The sequence below is a fragment of the Bicyclus anynana genome, chromosome 12, assembly GCF_947172395.1.
Source record: "Bicyclus anynana chromosome 12, ilBicAnyn1.1, whole genome shotgun sequence".
Lineage (NCBI taxonomy): Eukaryota > Metazoa > Arthropoda > Insecta > Lepidoptera > Nymphalidae > Bicyclus > Bicyclus anynana.
In genome coordinates, this window is record NC_069094.1 from 15,287,321 (window position 1) to 15,307,303 (window position 19,983).

The following is a 19,983-nucleotide window of genomic DNA, read 5'->3' on the forward strand; positions in this document are numbered from 1 at the left end:
ATTCAAAAAAGATATGACATATATTCTTTAAAAAAAATACGTATCGTTAAACAATTTAGCGTTCATGTACGATGATGCCGTGTATACAATAATTTGTCATTGAACCAAAAAAATATTTCAAATAAACAATCTATAAAACAACTTTTTCATGAGAGACATTATAGTGCGTATCTCTATCCATTTATACCAACCACACAAAAGTTAAAATCTTCTAGTTTCGGCAAACTTCAAACATTTTTGTTGTTATTTATTTTTATAAAAAAAACTAGCGGACGCCTCCGACTTCGTTCGCGTGGAATTCAGTTTTTTACAAATCCCACGGAAACCATGGATTTTTCCGGAATGAAATTAGCCTATGTGTCAATCCAAAAAAAAAACTTTTTCCATAACAAATTTCAGCCAAATTGCTTCAGTAGCCGCAGCGCAAAGAAGAAACAAACATACACACCTTCTTACACTTACACACAAACTTTCGTCTTTATAATATTATTGGTGTGATAACCAGGCTCTAAAACGATAGTAATCCGACTAGGTACTACGAGTATGTATCACACATAAAAAGCATGATGAAAAAACTACATTTTGAGCCCTAGTGAAAAAAATAAAACCATTTCATACGTTTCACGCCTTTGAACACAAATGCGGTATTATAAATATTCACACGAAAGTACGGGTGAGAGCTTCGCAGAAAAAATGTATATAAAAGGAGATTTTAGTACGCTACGTAGTGCTATAAACAAAAAGTTGCCACCTCATACGTAACCTCGCAATGTTAAGGTAACCTCACACTGCACGATTTCTAAACCATTAAACGTTTCTTTTAAAACAGAATTATCACTTTTAATTGCCTACCCAAAGACAAGCCTTCTCTGGGATTTGGATTTACAGATAAGAGTCACCGTGATACTTTAATCCAGGCTGGCGGGTTGTGAATGATAACTAATTTATTTTCCATTTTTTTTTTCTCTCTGAGCCACAAGCGTGAATATCTACTGACTCCGGTCTGCTATAGAGAATTTCTGAAAAAAAGGAAAAAGCCCAATATTTTACAGCGCGAAGCAGCTTGACCTTTAAGATGACTTACCCGTAATATACCTACCTATTTATACAAAAAAGTGGATTTCCAAAAATGCACTAAAAATGTTGATAATCCATCGATTTCTCCAGGATCTTATTATCCTGATCTGAAGATGACACGTGGGACACTTCTCATTTTTCCAAACGAAAAACATCCATTTCTGTATATGCGTCTTCGAGTTAATGTGGAAAATATACACCACAACATAAAACCTTCTCCTATTGGAAAGTCGGTTTAAAAAAGTTTTCTGATAAAACTCCCTAGTAGAAACATAAAGAAAAACCTTCAAAGTGTTTTCAGTGGAACCGAAAACCGTAAACCACTGAAATGGAAGGCTAGTGCTTCAAAATATCTCAACGCTGACAAATATGCATAGCTTACGGAGATGAATGACAACTTTTTACAACAACAAAAAAAACAATTGTAAGCGGAACATTTTTATTCTAAAAACGCAAAATATACTGCGCCCATTTTTTATTGTTCCTACGTACAAGAACGAGTATTATATGAAATGTCTGGCAGTTAAGGTCAAGGGTCAGGCTTTGTCTGACTGTGCTGCTATTTATGTAAAGCAAATCAAATAAAATATTGGAGTCTGATTCTATTTGAATAATCCATACTTTTTGTTTTGTTTGTTTGTTACGCTTTTAAGGCTAAAACACTAATCAGATTTTAAAAATTCTTTCACCAATGGAGTGCTGAATTATCGGTGTTTAATGAGTATTTTATTTACGTATTCCTACGTGAAAGGAAACTGGCTATTTGAAGGCCTCATGCGTCGTATGATATGCGCGTTGGATTTCAAGACGGAGGTCCTGGGTGCGATCCCCGGCTAGGCCGATTGAGGTTTTCTTAATTGGTCTAGGTCTGGCTAGTGGGAGGCTTCGGCCATGGCTAGTTACCGGCCTGCCGGCAAAGACGTACCGCCAAGCGATTTAGCGTTCCGGTACGATGTCGTGTAGAAATAAAGTTGTTGATTTTCATCCTCCTTCTAACAAGTTAGCCCGTTTCCATTTTAGATAGCATCATCATTTATTATCAGGTCAGACTGTTGTCAAGGGTTGACTTGTAAAGATTAAAAAAAGTGAATAGATATGTTAATTAATATCTTTTTCTTTAGATTTTCCTTTCCTATTTCTGTTGAGTCTTATTCTTTGAAAGGTGGAAGTATCTGTCATTCCATCTTCCTTTAATGATTATCATTATCAACCCATATTCGGCTCACTGCTGAACTCGAGTCTCCTCTCAGAATGAGAGGGGTTAGACTAATAGTCCACCACGCTGGCCCAATGCGGATTGGCAGACTTCACATACGCAGACAATTAAGAAAATTCTCTGGTATAATTAGGTTTCCTCACGACGTTTATCTTTAAAATGCACACAACTGAAAAGTTGGAGGTGAATGCCCCGGACCGGATTCGAAGCTCTGGAATCGAAGGCAGAGGTCATATCTACTGACCTCTTAATGATGCTTCATTTAAAATATACATTCTAGGGTCAAAGTCTCGGCTTAAGTAATTAAAATATGACACAGTATACTCTTGTCCCGAAATTAATATTTATGGTATAATTAATCACCCACCATACATCAAGCATCGACACGTTAACAAGCTTGTCATGTCCGCAATACACCCTGTATATCAATAAATCATAACCCCAAATTGGGACGTCCAAAATTTTGTAACCCACTATTAATCCTCGAACAAAATCTTGTTTGGACGTTGTCAGTTATTAATGAATGAAGGCTATTTTTCACTGACGTCATAAAAATATTAGATTCTTACTGCATAGTCCGGGATCCCTGGAACATTTTTATAATTGACTAGCGGACGCCCGCGACTTCGTCCGCGTGGAACTCGATGTAAACTTTGCCCTACCCCTACCCTACACCTACCCTACCCCTACCCTACACCTACCCTACCCCTACCCTACCCCAAAACTACCCTTACCCTACTCCACTTAGGCCACATCTACACTTACGTCTGTCTGTCTGTAAATAAAAAAAACCTTGGCTGAGTTTGTTGTGGGCTCTTCTCGGACCAAGGCCTTGTGGAACCCTCGTAACTTTAACTTTAAGTTTGTGACTTTACTTAATTACCACCATCAAATTAAATTATGACATAACTTGACGTTACAAAAGTAAACTAAGCTAACTAATTACCAAACTAAGAATTTTGATTGTTTCCGGCCAATTATTGGTCACGTATTTATGTTGAGATTAATCATATACGAATATACAGTGCACAAACTAGTGCGCAAGCATTGTTCACTCACTTTTCCCTCACTTTCATACTCTGATGGGACGGCAGACCGACACGATCAGGTACAAGACCGACGCGACGGCTCCATGTGCTCTCCAAGACACGGGAGTGTACTAAAACCTCCACCAGCCCAACTCCAGTCTCCAGGCAACTTTTGTTGGCCTGACCCGAGATTCAAACCCTGGACCTCATTATCTATAGCTGAACCAGCCCAATGAAGCATTTGTTTGTGCACTTTACCTCTACATCCAAAGCCAAAACTACAGAAAAACTATGCGTAAAATATTTTTTTACGTTGCAATAAATCACAGCAGTACGATTGCGAAGATTGTGTTATCCCCGAGATGGAGTATTTTATGCGGACATAAATATCGGTTTTATTTGTACAGGGGGACAGTTTAATAACGCCCCGCGGTCAATCGCTGCTGGTCCTAAAGCTCTGACGGTTACTTTCATTTTATAGATTGAATGACGATATTTTTTGTCCCACAGACATCAAAGTCATAATTTCTTTTTTACATCTCTTGCTCAAAAAGCCTGTAGCTTAGACCTAAAAATAGCATATTGAGCTCAAGGTAAAAACGTATTATTTCTTATTTTGTTCGTTAGCATCGAGCACACGTATGCGAAAGTTTTTCTTCTTAAGTAGAGTTTCATGAATATCACTGCCTAGAATATTACAAATATTTGGTAAAATAAACTGTTTTAGGTATTGGATTATTTTATTTTCTCTCTATCGTAGGAAAAGTACGTCACGGTGATAAGACAAATAATAGCTCAGTAGTCACCTCTCTCGCTAAAGCTCTGAAGTAAAACCAGTATTTAATGAGGCATTTTAGCCCCTCGTGTAATAATCTACTACCCGTATCAATGAGCATAACTTCTTTTCTTCAAAATACACTGTTAAGCGAGTTATAAAAGCATCGTAACAGAATATCACAGCTAAACTTACCACGAGAGCCTTAAAATAAAAAATCAAGTCATAGATGGGTGGGTTTTCATCCCTATGTTGTAGATATCCCTAGGACCCGTACAAAACGCTTTGCGTCTTATTTTCTCATACACACACGCACGCATTTTCTTCCTTCCCAAGTCTGTGTTTCCTGAATCTTATAACTTGGGTATCTTCAAAACAAGAATGAATAGACCTTCTAGGCAAGCGTGTCCCATCTTAGACTGTATCTACACTTACCATCAGGTTAGAGCATGGTCAAGCGCGAGCCTATTTGCATAAAAATAAATAAATGAAATACGAAATAATCCGAAAAAATAAAAAATACTAGATTTAACGCAAGAACCCTAAACGGTAGTTCCCGTTGACAAGGTGTACCTATAAATTCGCTTGAACTTTAAATGTTACAAGTACGCATTAGTACCTGCGTTCAACCTCAAAAGGTTGGTTCCACGTAATCCCACCTTCGACCGCTTGACGCGGACTAAAAATAACAAACCGCAAATACTTAAACCTTTCTAAACAGTAAAGCATGGAAATAAGGAGATTACAAAGGTTGTTCTGTTTGAGATTTCGTTCTAATTGGATCGTATGGGACGAAATTTTCACGGTGATTTAAGTACAAATAATCTTTACATATTTTGTTAAACAACTAGGTAACCACAGAACTAGGTGGTAGCGGCTGGAAGCTGGCGGCTCGAGGCCGTGGTGTTAGGAGGTCCATGCAAGTGGCCTACGTCCAGCAGTGGACATCCATCGGATGTTAAAGATCAATGATGAACCACATCGACTGGAAACGAATCAAATCCCCTAGATGCGGCGCTAATGTCTTAATGGCTCTCATTGTTATTTGGTAATGGCGGTCTTATTGTCATTTGTGTAAAGCGCTGTCAATTTTAGTTCAGGTTTTAGCTGCGAGACTTCTTTCGTGGCGCGGAGTCTAACTTGTCATGATTTTTTTTTCATTCGTATCCATACAAGTGTAATGCCGTGTGATCTACTAAAGAGGCTTAGCAGCTAAATAATGTCCAGCGTTCGTTCCTGGGTCAGGCTAAGATATTTGGCTTGTAACAGTCCATTCGGCTCAGAGCTTGTAGCCAAGTGGCACGTCGATTCTACGATCGCAAACGCTTCGAAAACTCAAAAATGTATAGGAATAAAGTTTGCTATCGACAGGTTCAGGTGATCAAGTTGTCGATCGGATCTGTCAGTTACATTTATTTAATTTTCGAAGCGTTAGCGTTTGTAGAAAGAGAGTCGACGTGCGTCAGCGAAAGTCTACGCTACGCTACTGGAAGTGCTCATCGAGTTATGACATGCTCTTATAAGTACGGGGTGCAGTAACCTCTCAACCCTGAGTTGTTACTGAAAATTTAATGCAACAATAAAATATCAACCAAACCCGACTGATCTACAGGAAATTGCCTGGTTATGGATGTGATACGTGATAGCTGGTTATGGATATGCCTCTGCCTTCTATTCCGGAGGGTGTGGGTTCGAAACCGATCCGGGGCATGCACCTCCAACTTTTCAGTTGTTTCTTTTTAAGAAATTAAACATCTCGTGTCTCAAACGATGAAGGAAAACATCGTGAGGAAACTTGCATACCAGAGAATTTTCTTAATTCTCTGCGTGTGTGAAGTCTGCCAATGCGCATTGGGCTAGCGTGGTGGACTACTGGCCTAACACCTCTCATTCTGAGCGGAGATTCAGCAGTAAGCCGAATGGGTTGATAACGATGGATATGGCTAACAGCGATGCAATCTAGCTTAAGCAGGAAGTTTCGTTGCCCTGTTCATTGATCTCAGCCATTCAAGCTATTCACGCTGATATCTGAGCGATGACGTTATTGCTCGTGACGCACAGCAACAGGCGTGCTGTGCTATGTAGGTCACAGAGTCCCATCTATCTAGGTCGTACGCCAGCAACACTGATACAAGCTAAACACTGGTTTTTGTACTCGATAGCCGTCTGTACTCGCCTTTTGGGGTACATGACTTGGAGCTACAATCATCATCATCATATCAGCCGATGGACGTCCACTGCAGGACATAGGCCTCTTGCTTTGGATGCTTCGGCTAGAGATCGTTATGCTTGGAGGTCCATCCAAGCATAACTATCTCTAGCCGCCAGCATCCAGCGGTTTCCTGCAATCCGCTTGATGTCCTCGGTCCACCTAGTGGGGGGTCGACCAACACTGCGCTTTCCGGTGCGGGGTCGCCATTCCAACACCTTGGGACCCAAACGTCCATCGGCTCTTCGAACTATGTGGCCTGCCCATTGCCACTTCAGCTTCGCGACTCGCTGAGTTATGTCGGTGACTTTGGTTCGTCTGCGGATCTCCTCATTTTTGATTCGATCACGCAGAGAAACTCCAAGCATAGATCGCTCCATCGCCCGCTGAGTGATTTTGAGCCTTCTAATGAGGCCCATAGTTAGCGACCAAATTTCGGATCCGCATGTCATCACTGGCAACACGCACTGTTCGAAGACTTTCGTCTTTCGTTTATATGGTATTACAAAATTATTTATGCAGTTGCTGTATCCAGAAAACTGGACGGAATTTTTTTTTTTCCTTCATTTACACACTAACAACAAATTGTATTCTAAATTTGAAGTTTCTACGTCTGCTGGAAGTGCCTTAGAGTTTTGATGATCGGTCAGACCAGTGAGTGACAAAATTAGCAAAATTAAGAAACTTTGACTAGTTATAATTCTTAAACTACTTGTTCAAATCTAATGAAACTTGTAATATACTGTGTCTATAAGATGCCTGCTTGGATACTCAAAATTTAGGCTTCTGATTTCATCCACAACGAAGTTACAGGGGGTCAAAAATGGCTTGAATTGCTTTGAGAAAATTATAGTACGGCCGTGCCCTTTTTTATTTTTGCTCGACTTGCGGGCGCACTACCGTGCCCCCAAATATCAATTATGAGTCAACTACTCGATTGTGTCACCTGAAAATTGTTCGACATAGTTAACACTTGTTTTAAATATATTTCTTTGTTAGTTCCGCAAAAATCAGCCAGACCTAAGTTGCACGAACAATAATGATTATTATCACAAAAGTACTGTCAACGCTGCAATGTTACTCAAGGCAATAATTGCAGTACAATTTCGACAGGCATTTACTTTATCGTATTATATAATAAGTCATTTATCTACCTACCTGCGAATATTTTTACATTGGTATATAAAATGTCATTCAATTGTGTTCCATCTTCCATTACAAAGTAATACACGTATTCAATATCAAAAGACCTTTTAATTAACAAAACCACGAAGATCATGTCCGACAGCAAACATTTTGGCAACCGTGCAGATATTAGCAACCGTGAACCTACAATCTATCAGATATTACAATCAACGGACAAGAAATTCTTTTAAGTTTAAAATCATAAGAAATTCTTAAATATAAAAATAAAAAAATAATAATAATAACTAGAAATAAAATAAATCAATTTGGAGATACGATGAGCCGGGAATTCTTCATAAACATTCTCATTTGGTAAGCCATAACGCCTATCTTTGTGCCATCAGGGTACGAAATGGGCTAATATTTTACACCTACCCTTAACACACAAACGAGTTTTACTATCTCGCCTGGCCGCCAGGTCGTAAAGTTAATAATAATTAAAGACTATTGGCAGAATGGTTATTAAATTTTTGTAAAAACTGATTCAAATATACACTATACTGTTCTAGGGCTTAGCAACAAATTTGAACGATGTTAATATATTTATTATGAGTTTTAGAAATTCTTAAGTCTATAAATATAAAATAACATGTGATGTCGTTACGGCTGTTACTCATGAAAAACTAAAATGATTTTTATGTATTTTTATGTATGATTATTATGTAACTAAAAGAGGTGCTTAATACGTTTTACTTGATGTCCCTACAGGTAGTGTAATTTTATATCTCGATGTGTGATTCAAAACGTCAAAAAATCCTTCGAATTTTTGAGCCAATTAATTTTGTCATAATATTGCACTTTGCTGTTATGAAATAATAAATAAATATATTACACAAAAGAGCCGTGATAGCCCAGTGGATATGACCTCTGCTTCTGATTCCGGGGATGGGAGGGTGTGGGTTCAAATCCACTCACACTCACTGACAAATAAAATGTCTTTCTAGTAGTAAAAGAATTTTCAAAATCGATCCTAAAGTTACCCCACAACACTACAAACTTTACCTCTCTAAAATATTAGTATATACTAGTAGACGCCGCGCGGTTAAACCCGAGTGGTTCCCGTTCCCGTAGAAATACGGAGATAAAATATAGCCTTTTTGCCTTCCTCGATAAATGGGCTATTTAAGACTGAAATAATTTTTCAAATCGGCCTAGTAGTTCCTGAGATTAGCGCGTTCAATCAAACAAACAAACAAACTCTTCAGCTTTATAATATTAGTAAAGATAGACAGACATTGCGAAAGATATTTTGTTGTTCTTTATAAAAACTTGAATTTGTATCTAAGCATATTTACCTGATATACTGGTACGATTGGCTCAAAGGTTGCAACATTTCCACGTACGAGCAATTGTTAGCAAGCCGTGAATAGCGTGGGGAAGACAGCAAATCGATTCCACCATTAGCGCCGCTGTTTCAGGGACGCGTTCACATTTACCTTTTGCCTTTACCTTAAGCTCACATCAGAAAATATCCGTTTCATAATCTACAATACTCATCGCGTACATATGAATAAAGTCTGTATTGTGTAATTGAAAGAACATATCCCAAAATAGGCCTTTATCTCACTAATATAATAAAGGCGAAAGTTTGTGTTTCTCCTTTACGCTGCGGCTTCTGAAGCTATTTGGCTGAAACTGTTTTAAATGTCAGTTTGTTATAAATTTCAATAATTAATTATATAACTTTTTTAATAATCTAAATCAGAAACTCATTAGATATCGCTCATTTGCAACAAGATAGACACAACTCAAAATTTATGATAATTGAGTTATTGATACAGCTATGTAGAGAATTCGATTTTCTATTTGCTGCAAAAACATCATTTATCTAAGGTCTTTTATTAGAAAAGGAGCGCAAATTCTTTTTATAGTGTCGTTATAGCGCTGTTCCTTTAACTCTCGCGGCTCGCGACAACAGTGACACATGTTCAGTTGTGAATGAGGCAAAATAGCGGCCGGTTACACGGTACTCATGAAGGAGGACATCTTTTGAATTAGAATGTTCTTACAGGTAAGTTCAACACACTTTATTGATAAATGATTTTAAGCATTTCGTCACAATATCTAATATGCCTTTCATGCAGATAAATATTTATAATATCTGTGCAGACACATTTTGTGTTATGACGTTACTGCAGAAAACATTATTATTACAACTAATAATAACAGTAATTATGTCGTTTTTGATAATAAGCAAAACATTTCATTCATTGAAATCATAAATATGTTTGTTATTAAGCCGTTATTGTATAAAATTAACAGTGAGTTTTTAATTAAATTTTATTAATAAATTGTTATGCGTCGTTTTAGTTAATAATAAAAATGTAATTTTCAGACAGACAATGTCGTTTCCAAGAAACTCGAGTGGTAAAAAAATCCTAGCGTTGCACGATAAAAGAAACACAACCAATGAAGAAGTTGTATAGAAATCAGTGAGTACCTTCTACACTGTATTTATTTATGTTTTAAGTACTTACTACACAATAGTAATAGTAATTCATCACAGTAATTTACAATTTCCTTACTGGAACGGTATTGTAGCCTGTAGTAATGGGACTGTAGGATACAATATCTTTAACTATAACTTGAAATTAACATAATTTTTAGTAATATTCAGATAACGAAGAGAACAACGATGATTTATCGTCCAGATCATTATCAGATAGACTCTCATGATGATACTTATTGTGAGGGTTAGTGTTTTATATACTTGAAGTCATTTAAATAAGTAGTTTATTAACCTATTATTACAGAATTTAATTGCAATTCCATCAACTTCATCACGAAATATTCCAAGTCCAAGCTAAAATATAAAGAAAACATAAGCAAAATGAAGCTAGTTGGCGGAGAAATGTGATTAAAAAGCTAAACTGTTCGAAGACGTTGATAACTGATCGCTGATGATAACTGAGGTACACATAACAAGCACCCAAAACTGGACGACGTCATAAAGTGAGACAGCATACGAAATTATATAAAGGCTATTCCAAAAATAGAGTCCCATTAAATGAGAGTCAATACAACAAGGGTTTTCATAGACGGAAGTAAGAAAATAGGTGATACTCACAGTTATTACATTGAAGCTCAAAAGCAAAAGAACCAGCCATATGGGAATTATGTTATATTTTATAAGATATTTACCCAGGAGTTTAATATACGGAAAGAAATAGGTGATGTTTACTTTGCATATGAAAAATGCTCGAATGATAAAGAAAATAGAAAAGAAGACCACGAGAACCATTTGAAAGAAAAACAATTATGTTGAGAAGAAAAAGCTCAAGACAAAGAAGATGAAAATGTTATGGCAGCGGTGTATGACCTCCAATCGGTTTTTCAATGACCAAAGGCGATGTAACTCTCTTTAACTATAAATGCAAGTTATATTTTACCATTTGTGATTTAAAAACTAACAAGATAGAATGCTATGTTTGGGACGAGTCGAATACCAACAGAGAAGTTTATGACTCGGGACTTGTGTCTCTTTACTTTGTGCCATTCCTGTATTAATAACGCTAGTTAGATGTAAGCCAATTGTTGATTTTACAGATTTAATACTTTAAACTACTATGTTCTTGATGTTTTTTATTCCAAACGTCAATAAATATTTTCTTCTATATCGGCATTTATTGTGATAATTACTAACTATCGACTCCAAAAAAAGAATATTTTATCGTGTATAGCGTCATAAGCCTACATAATTAAAAAAAAATATCTTGTTTATCTGCAATAATGACACTAGTGATACCTGGTGTCACAAAAACCTTCGTATCACTTTAAATAAATATGAAACTTAAAGTTTTATACTTTTAGTTTCAAGAATGATAATCACATTGTCATGTTTAATATATAAAAACAATAAAAATTGAGATTTTCTCCCATAAATTAAATTATAAACATTGAAAATGCTCTCCTGTAAAACAGTAGTTTTTGAGAAATGTCAATGTTGTTGCAAATGAGCGATATATTGTCAGTGTGTGTGTTACCTATTATTATTAGCATAAAACAAAAGCAAATACAAAAGGGCTAAAACAATTGAAGTAAAAGAAATAACAATAGCCAACCCTGAAAACCTAGTTTGTGGGTTCCATAACAATAGTGCACTCAATACAATTTCAATGACAAACTGAATACAACAAAATATTCGCTCACTCGAGTCGTTCGAAGTTGTAAGTGCTGAAACTGTAGGGTTGTCAAAAACAAAAAAAATGTCCCGAATAAAATTCTCTATTGTTATATGAGTTTGAGGTTGTTGAACAAGTACTCGATTGTTTTAAAACAATCCAATTATTATAAAATGAATATAAAATACTGGGCAATCTATATAACAAATGGCTATTATTAATTTGATTGCCATCTCTACAAACAATAAGTTTTCAGACAGTTTTCGACACAGTCATGCAACATAGCGTGGGTATAACCATGGGAGTATGTATGGAGTTTAGTTTATAACATATTCAAGAAACCGAAAAGAGCCCCATATTATGTAAGTACTAGCGAGCGGCCGCGACTTCGTCCACGTGAAATTTAGTTTTCAACAAATCCCGCGGGATCCATGGATTTTTCACGGATGAAAAGTAGCCTATGTGTTAATCCAGAGTAAAATCTATTTCCATACCACCACACACTTACATTTCCATTACTCCTTACTCCCTTCGTTTACTGACTGATAATGATTATTATAATGGCGATAATGATGATAATGATGATGATGAGGACGATGATGACGATGGTGATGATGATGATGTTGATGATGATGTTATTGAATATCTATTTTTTTCTAGCAACCAGTGTTACCACCGTTCCCGCTGTGGCTCGCGATCATCATCGCCACCTGCCTCGTGTTGGTCATCCTGCTGACCGTCAGCGGCAACGTGCTGGTACTGCTGGCCTTCCTCGTCGACAGAACCATCCGCCAGCCCAGCAACTACTTCATTGCTTCACTAGCTGCTACTGATCTGTTGATAGGTAAATGAGTATCATCATCATTATTTTGTGTGACTTAGTTTGTCAAATTAAGCTAAACAAAAAACTAAACTAAGCCTCAACTTCTTTTATAAGAACAGCAGGCCGATTCATTCTTTTGGTCTTTATTATAAGCCCATTAAAATAAATATGAAATAAATTAACAAACTGTCATTTAGCTACTGTGTGATATACACCAGTAAGCACCGGATATTTTTTACATACCATCTCAATTTTGTATATGTCAACTAGCATACGTCAAACATAGTGAACTAACCTGCAGACTTTCTTCTTCTTCTATAAGACAGACTTCCTATAAAATAACTTGACGATTTTGAGTTTAGATACGTCCTGTTGCTCATTGTGAGTAGACTTTTTAATTTAATTTGAACCCTCGTAATTTTTAATTTATGTCAAAACTTTCATTAAATATCAATATCTCAAAACATAAAATGACGTTCCTAGTGCTTGTAAACTAAGCCTAATTTAAATAAATGAGTTTTGACTTTGACTTTGTTAAGGGTATTGTTTGATAACATTTGTAACGATTACTGTAAAATGAAAAAATGGCTCTCCAAAGTATGAGGTTTAACACCCTCAGGGATTTTTGTAAGAAAGAAAAGCTTAATATTTCAGTGCCCGAGGCAAGACTCGGACCTATGTCTTGAAGATTAGAGGCAGCTTCGGTACGCATTTTATTCTCACTAACTACCTATTCAACTGTCTTTATACTTCATAGTTATTCAGGGCTATCTACTTAAATGATTAATGTATTTGTTGGTTTCAGGTACGTTGTCTATGCCCTTTTACACGGATTACGTCTTAAAAGGGTACTGGCATTTAGGACCCTTGCTATGTGACCTATGGCTGTCCGTTGACTATACAGTATGCTTAGTATCACAATACACTGTTTTACTTATAACTGTAGATAGATTCTGTAGTGTCAAAATTGCTGCAAGATACAGAGCATGGAGGACAAAGAATAAAGTTATCTGGATGGTGACAGTGACCTGGATAATACCGGCGTTGTTGTTTTTCACAACTATATTTGGCTGGGAACACTTTGTTGGATATAGAGATTTACAAGAAGGAGAGTGCGCTGTTCAATTTTTGAAGGATCCTATTTTTAACACCGCTCTTATAATAGGTTACTATTGGACGACACTTTTTGTTCTCATTGTTTTATATGCTGGTATTTTTAAGACAGCCTACGATATGCAGAAAAAAAGTGAAGCTAAACAGAGAAAGATGCAATCAATGGTTGCTCTTAGTGCGGGAGTTATGACAGGCATGGCAGGAAGAGCTGCTGGAATGGCGGCACTATCTAAGGCTACTATTTCAAGTGAAGATCAAGTGAAAGTTTCAGAATCCATACGAAAAGATTCTGCCTCTAAAGGATCTCTCGCTGCACCACTTCTTAACTTGGGTATATCGACAGACTCAAATTCTAGCCAAAAATCATCGGCACACAAAAGTAGCGCTACTGCAACTGGTACTTCTACTACAATTGAATCAGATGGTGACAAAAAAGAGGATCAAGTAGAAGCCGAACGATCAAGTAGTCCAGCTTTTGATTCAGACGATGAAAGTACTGCACAAACTAATGTGAAGAAACGGCCATCTGTGGCAAATTTAGTTATGCAAACTGGAACTATACAATTATTAAATAACATGCGGCTAAATGGTAGTATGCTTATGAAACCCGATATCAAACCAACCCCCTTGTTAAAGACAGAAACAGAAACCAAACCAAAGTCATCCTTATCACAAATATCCGAGAAGAGCCTACTTGATACAGAAAATCCTGATACCTCACACAGTAATGGACACACACCTGCAGTAAGTGTACCCCTATCTTCTGTAAGCTTTATGTCCCCCTCATCTTCGGGGATAGCCACACCATCCGAAAGAGAAGTACCTACTACTATCGCTCAAAGAATCATTCCACCCCCATCAGAGTTTAGGGGCAGTCCACCTGCTTCAGAAAGTCCACCATCTCATTCAGAATCATCTAGAACTAGAGTATTAAAATTAATTAAACATGATGGAAGTAATTATTCCGATGTGCTTATTGGTATGGATGGCGCTGATTTGAGATTTATGGATGAAAGTTCTATCATTCTTCCTTCACCTACCAATGAAAGCCCGCCATCTTCAATCACCTTTCCTACAGCTACTGAACCTTCATCACCCCCTACATTGAATTCGGGTATTATAACGAATACTTCATTATTACAGGCTGCTCTAATACGAGCTACAGCTGAAGCTCAAGTAACACAACCCAAACCAAATTTATCTCCTCCACAACCTGTCAAAGTAAACACGGAGGTAAGTTTGACAGCGGGAGAGCGTCCAAAGCCCGTTATCACCCTAGTGTCTTCGTCTTCCAATAACAATGAAACTCAGTCTGGCAAACTACCTGACAATAAAGTGACAATATTAAGACTTAAGGAAACACCAGCGATTGAAAACAGCGAAGTATCTAGTCCTGCAGTAAGCGGACCCGGCCGCGGTGATTCAAGAAAAGAGTTTGTCAAAAATATAGGGAAAAAGTTAAAGGTGAAACGCTCAAAAAGGGACGGATTGTTTCCAAGTATTGGTAGGCAAAAATCTAAATCTGAAAATAGAGCGAGAAAGGCGTTTAGGACAATATCATTTATATTAGGCGCATTTGTTGTATGTTGGACACCATATCATATCTTAGCTTTAGTAGAAGGATTTTGTACAGATCCGCCGTGTATTAATCAGCATTTGTACATGTTTTCATATTTTTTATGCTACGCGAACAGCCCTATAAATCCTTTCTGCTACGCCTTGGCAAATCAACAATTCAAAAAAACTTTCACAAGACTCCTCCGGGGTGACTTTCATATTACTTAGTCTAAATATGTTGGGTATGAAGAGCGTAATTTTGACGCTGTTATACAGTGTCCTAGTGAAAAATTTTACGCACGCACAATTTATACACAACTTAATATAATTAAAATGCTGTTAATGATAAGACAATACTAATTTGTAACTAGTATAATCTAGTGTGCTTTCAATGTATAGAAATTAGAGAGTGATGAGAATAAAATAAAAGCAATGTTTGACAAGATACGAGTATTATAATAAAGTAATAAAACTATTCCAGCTTTTCAAAAGATGGTCTTTCTAAATCTATGAATGTAAATAATTTTGTAGAGTAAACTTGTTGCGTAATATTAAGTATTATAGTCTTTATTTTATCTGTAATGTTCAGAACTGACAATAAATGTTAGATTGTGTAAATAGTTTTCAAATTTTAAACGTCTCTTTATATTTCTAGTTGACCTCAATGATATCGTGTACAATAAACAAAAAGCTATTAAATTGTAAAGTACATAATCATAGATTAAATTTAATCGGTGTAAAGAAATTAGCAATGTCGAGATTTTAGTCTGCCACATTGCATCGGTGTATTTAATGGACAACTTTGAGAGTATTGTGACAATAAAGAAGATTTTTTAAAAACACATTCAGTACAATAATAATAATATGGATTTATAGTGAAATAATGATTGTGTTAATGTTAGAGCTAAAGATGCTAAATCTTTTTATAAGGATCAAGCGACACGTCCTATTGAGTTAATAGGACTAGAAAGTTGTATTTTTGCTTTGCTGAGGATATAGTTTAGTCATACAAATGCTGTTAGCATTCAAGATACTGTATCGCTGCAGTACTTTAAGAGCCAGTTTCACTATCTTCTGATAAGTGTTGGGTAGCGTATTCACAAGTTTTGTCTTTGTCATTTGACATAATGTAAGAGAGTGCACTTTAGACGCTATAGAGTATAAAATAAGTGACAGTTAGACCTTTCGACTTATCAGAATATGGTAAAGCTGGCGCTAATCTCATTACAGCCACCCAGCATTTGACTAGCACTATCACTTTATTCGTTAATGACAGATAGTTCCATATGTAACCAATGAACATCGCTTACTTGGTCAATGAGAAGACACAAATTAGTGATGTACCAATATCCGTTTGGAATGCCATTGATTGTCGCATCTACCAAGCAAGAATAGCGTACGGCTAATTTCGGGATCTGTGCCCTGGCAACTCTGTAAAAGAAAGCATACTTGACTAGTAAGCGTGACGCATCTCAAAAAGTTGAGTTAGTATTATTTATCTTTAATGCATTTGCAAATAACTCAACTTTTCGAGATGGTGCAAAATAGGTGCCAGATGACTCTGGTGAGTTATGTTATTGTATAATATTTTTATCATTTTTGCCAAAATGTTAAATTTAATGTTAGCAATGAAATGCGATGTTGTTTCAGCGCTTCCATTTAAAATGGTGCGATTGTAAATACTTGATGTTAAAGTAAATGTTTAGCGTATAGGATCTGTTCAGTGTCACATTATAGATGATAAAAAACAAAAACGCTCCAAAACTTTCAGCTATGAGCCCAGCTAAAAGTTTTCAGTGTTTCTAGTCAATTAATAATAATACTCGTTAGACGTTAATTAAAATAATTGTACAATGAAATAAAACGCAAACAGAAGTTGTGCTGTTGTCATAAACTTCATAATATAAATGAGCAAAGCTTTTAATAGTAATTTCCAGTATCAGATTATAAATGGTAAAACTTTAGCTTCGCCGGGGAAAAACTTCGTTAGTTATTCTCACAACAGCGTGCCTTCAGTTAAATTAAAATAGTTGGCCTAACCGAAGAACTAATCTACAGTGTTCTTTGCTTTTATTTTCTTTTTTTGCGAAATTGTACATTCACTTTATTTTGCTTCATTTTTTAAACTTCTCACGATAAATGTGTTATATATTTTATTGTTTTATGAGAAAGCTTCAATGAAAATTTTATTATTTTTAACGAAACAGTGAATATAGGGTATTTTAAGCCATTTACGAGTAGAAGTGTATATAATTAAGTAGAGTACCATTGATCTTTCATTGATTCAAGGACGAGACAACCAATTAGTCCAAGTTTTATAGAACAAGTTTTGATACTTATGTTATAGTTTATTTTCCGTGAGTAGTCCATTCACATATGTTTTCCTTCTTAGTGATCACTTTTTTTCCACAAAATTGGAGCTTTCTTATCAATACATACATATGAATCCCCAAAGCTAATCGACATCTGTACAACAAATCACAGAGTACCCATAAATATTTCAAAAAGAAAGCGGAAGATCTGTAATATTCTGTGTAATGAAATATGGATGAAATTATAGGTATGCTACTTAGTTCAAAATTCAGTATATTTTATGTTTAAAACAGTCATGTCATGGCTAATAACGAGTAAGTAGTTGTTAGTGTTTTAAGCTCAAGAAGGGTTGAAATTAGATATTTCAGATATTTTTTTCCTTACATCTTATTCTTGTTTCCATACTTTTTAACTTTTTATACAAAAAACAATGACAGTAAAAAAAATTGTTCTTAAAAAGATGATTAAAACGTTGGTGGTCACTATCAGGGCTGTCAATTAGCTTTAGGGTTGTCAGATAATACATAAAATAATAATATTTATTTAGAATAAATTTAACAGTATTATAATCCAATGTTCAATAGTGTATAAGTTGTAACAAAAATGAAAGACGAAAGTGAAATAATAGTAGACGCAGAAAACATTATTAAAATAGATTTTAAAATAGGAAGTACAAAAATTATAATTACCTACGTGAATGTATTTGTGGTTATTATAGGAGTTAATATTTATTACAATAATATCCAACTACAAAATGATTGTTTTAGGTCTATAGTTGATTTATGTTTATATTTTTATTCAAGTATTACCTCTTATTGTTCAAATCATAGGATTACCTTAATGCTGTTCTTCCACTATGCTTTGTCTCCAGAACTAAAAATTGTAAATAAAATACGTCTTATGTGTATAAAAAAAATTCATACAATTCATTTTTGTAAACACCCATCCATTTTTTTCGTGTAAAAACAATCGTTTTATGCTATCAATGTAAACAACTGCTGTTGTATAAGTATTGTAAATATATATTTTTTTGTATCTGTGTATGCTAATAATTCAAATGTAATAACCTAGCTGTGGCCTGTGGTTTCAGTGAAAATATCGAAATAAAGAGATTGTTTGTTAAACTAGACTATATTCTATTTTTGTGCAAAATTTTATTTAAATCAGTTCTGCCGTTGTGCCTACCGTGATTGAGTTCCAAAAAAAAGTATTTTTTTGTATGACCCTTAAAGTGGTATCGGTTAAGTCATACTCAATATAACAGCGCCGCGGTAAGGAAATTAAGGGTTTATCAATCTCGGCATCAGTAAGGGTAATCTCGGTATATTACTCGTTTTAAAAAATTTGGATTCCATTGACCTTATCAGACTCAAAAGTTTTTTTACAAACTTATGTAAGTCCTTGACTTAACTGCAATCTTATCCGGTGGTGATAATGCAACCAATACCTGTAATTAGTTTTATATGGAAACATAAGAATTGTAAAAATCCGTTGTCGGTAAGTCTTAGCCGGTTCCCAAAGAGGGCCGTTAAAATAGACAGATGATGACAATGAATTTTGAAAATATGAAATTCTAAATTTACCCAAGCTGGGAACCGCGAGGAAAGATTTTAAAACGCTTTTCGCCATCAAAAAGTAAAATTCATCAAAAATTTTACAATTTTGTTTGTTTGTACTTGTAATTTAAATCTCAGTCAAGATTGTGAAACACGTCAGCGAATGAAAAAAAATAGTTTTATGCGTACGAATACGGAGAACGAATTCGTTTTTTACCAAATACATATATAAAGATGTATGTAAAGCTCGTACTGATTAACTTGACACCTGGATTGAAAGACTTATGGTACTGAGTGCAAAAAATTTTTAATGTATTACTGTCTGACCAAACATTTGGTGTCGGCCATGGTTCGGTGAAAAATCGGGTTCCATTGTTGTTAATAGTATAAGTACATATTTATATTTGTGTACACCTAAATAAACTGCATCGATCGTTGCCAAAAGCGAAATTGGTTGTTCGGATTGATCAAATTTTAAGTGTTTCAAAAGAAGTCCTTTTTATTAATATAACTACTATAACATAGTTTCTTTCACATAAGACAAAATTACGACATGATTATATGGGAGTCTCGATTCCGACCGAAACTGCGGTGAAAGACGAAATTCGTTTTCGGTATTGGTTTTTGCCGTGCAATGGTGATAACACTACTTAATGCCCGCGCATTAAGTAGCGTTAAAGAAACGGCGGAAACGTTTCGAGCCAGGTGTCAAGTTAATTTGCACGAGTTATAAAGACAAGCATATCATCAATTATACTCATAACTTGTAACTCAATTCTCCTGAGTCCTTATTTTTGTTAGACAAAGTCTATGTTTGGTCTAAGTCCTACTGATGTCAACCTAACCTATAGTTTTGTGTATTTGATGGAATGTAGATAAAGTAAATAAATGATATTATAGAAAATTGCTTGGACTTTTACTTATTTTTTTAATTCTGTTGTTAAATGCTGGATAGGCTTTTATTTGTAAGTATGGGCTATAAGTAATAATTGACCTTAAAATACCAAATA

At 35.6% G+C, this 19,983-nt stretch overlaps 1 protein-coding gene across 1 annotated transcript in view; it reads left to right on the forward strand.

Moving 5' to 3' along the window:
- The window catches only part of LOC112049748 (muscarinic acetylcholine receptor gar-2), a 28,758-nt gene extending 8,888 nt beyond the window's left edge, over nucleotides 1-19,870 (forward strand). Inside the window, exons 3-5 of the mRNA XM_024087771.2 lie at nucleotides 12,272-12,455; nucleotides 13,240-14,291; nucleotides 14,691-19,870. Coding sequence (XP_023943539.2) covers nucleotides 12,272-12,455; nucleotides 13,240-14,291; nucleotides 14,691-15,332 — 1,878 coding nt within the window. The 3' untranslated portion in view covers nucleotides 15,333-19,870. The remainder of the gene's footprint in view (nucleotides 1-12,271; nucleotides 12,456-13,239; nucleotides 14,292-14,690) is intronic.
- The last annotated feature ends 113 nt before the right edge of the window (nucleotides 19,871-19,983 follow it).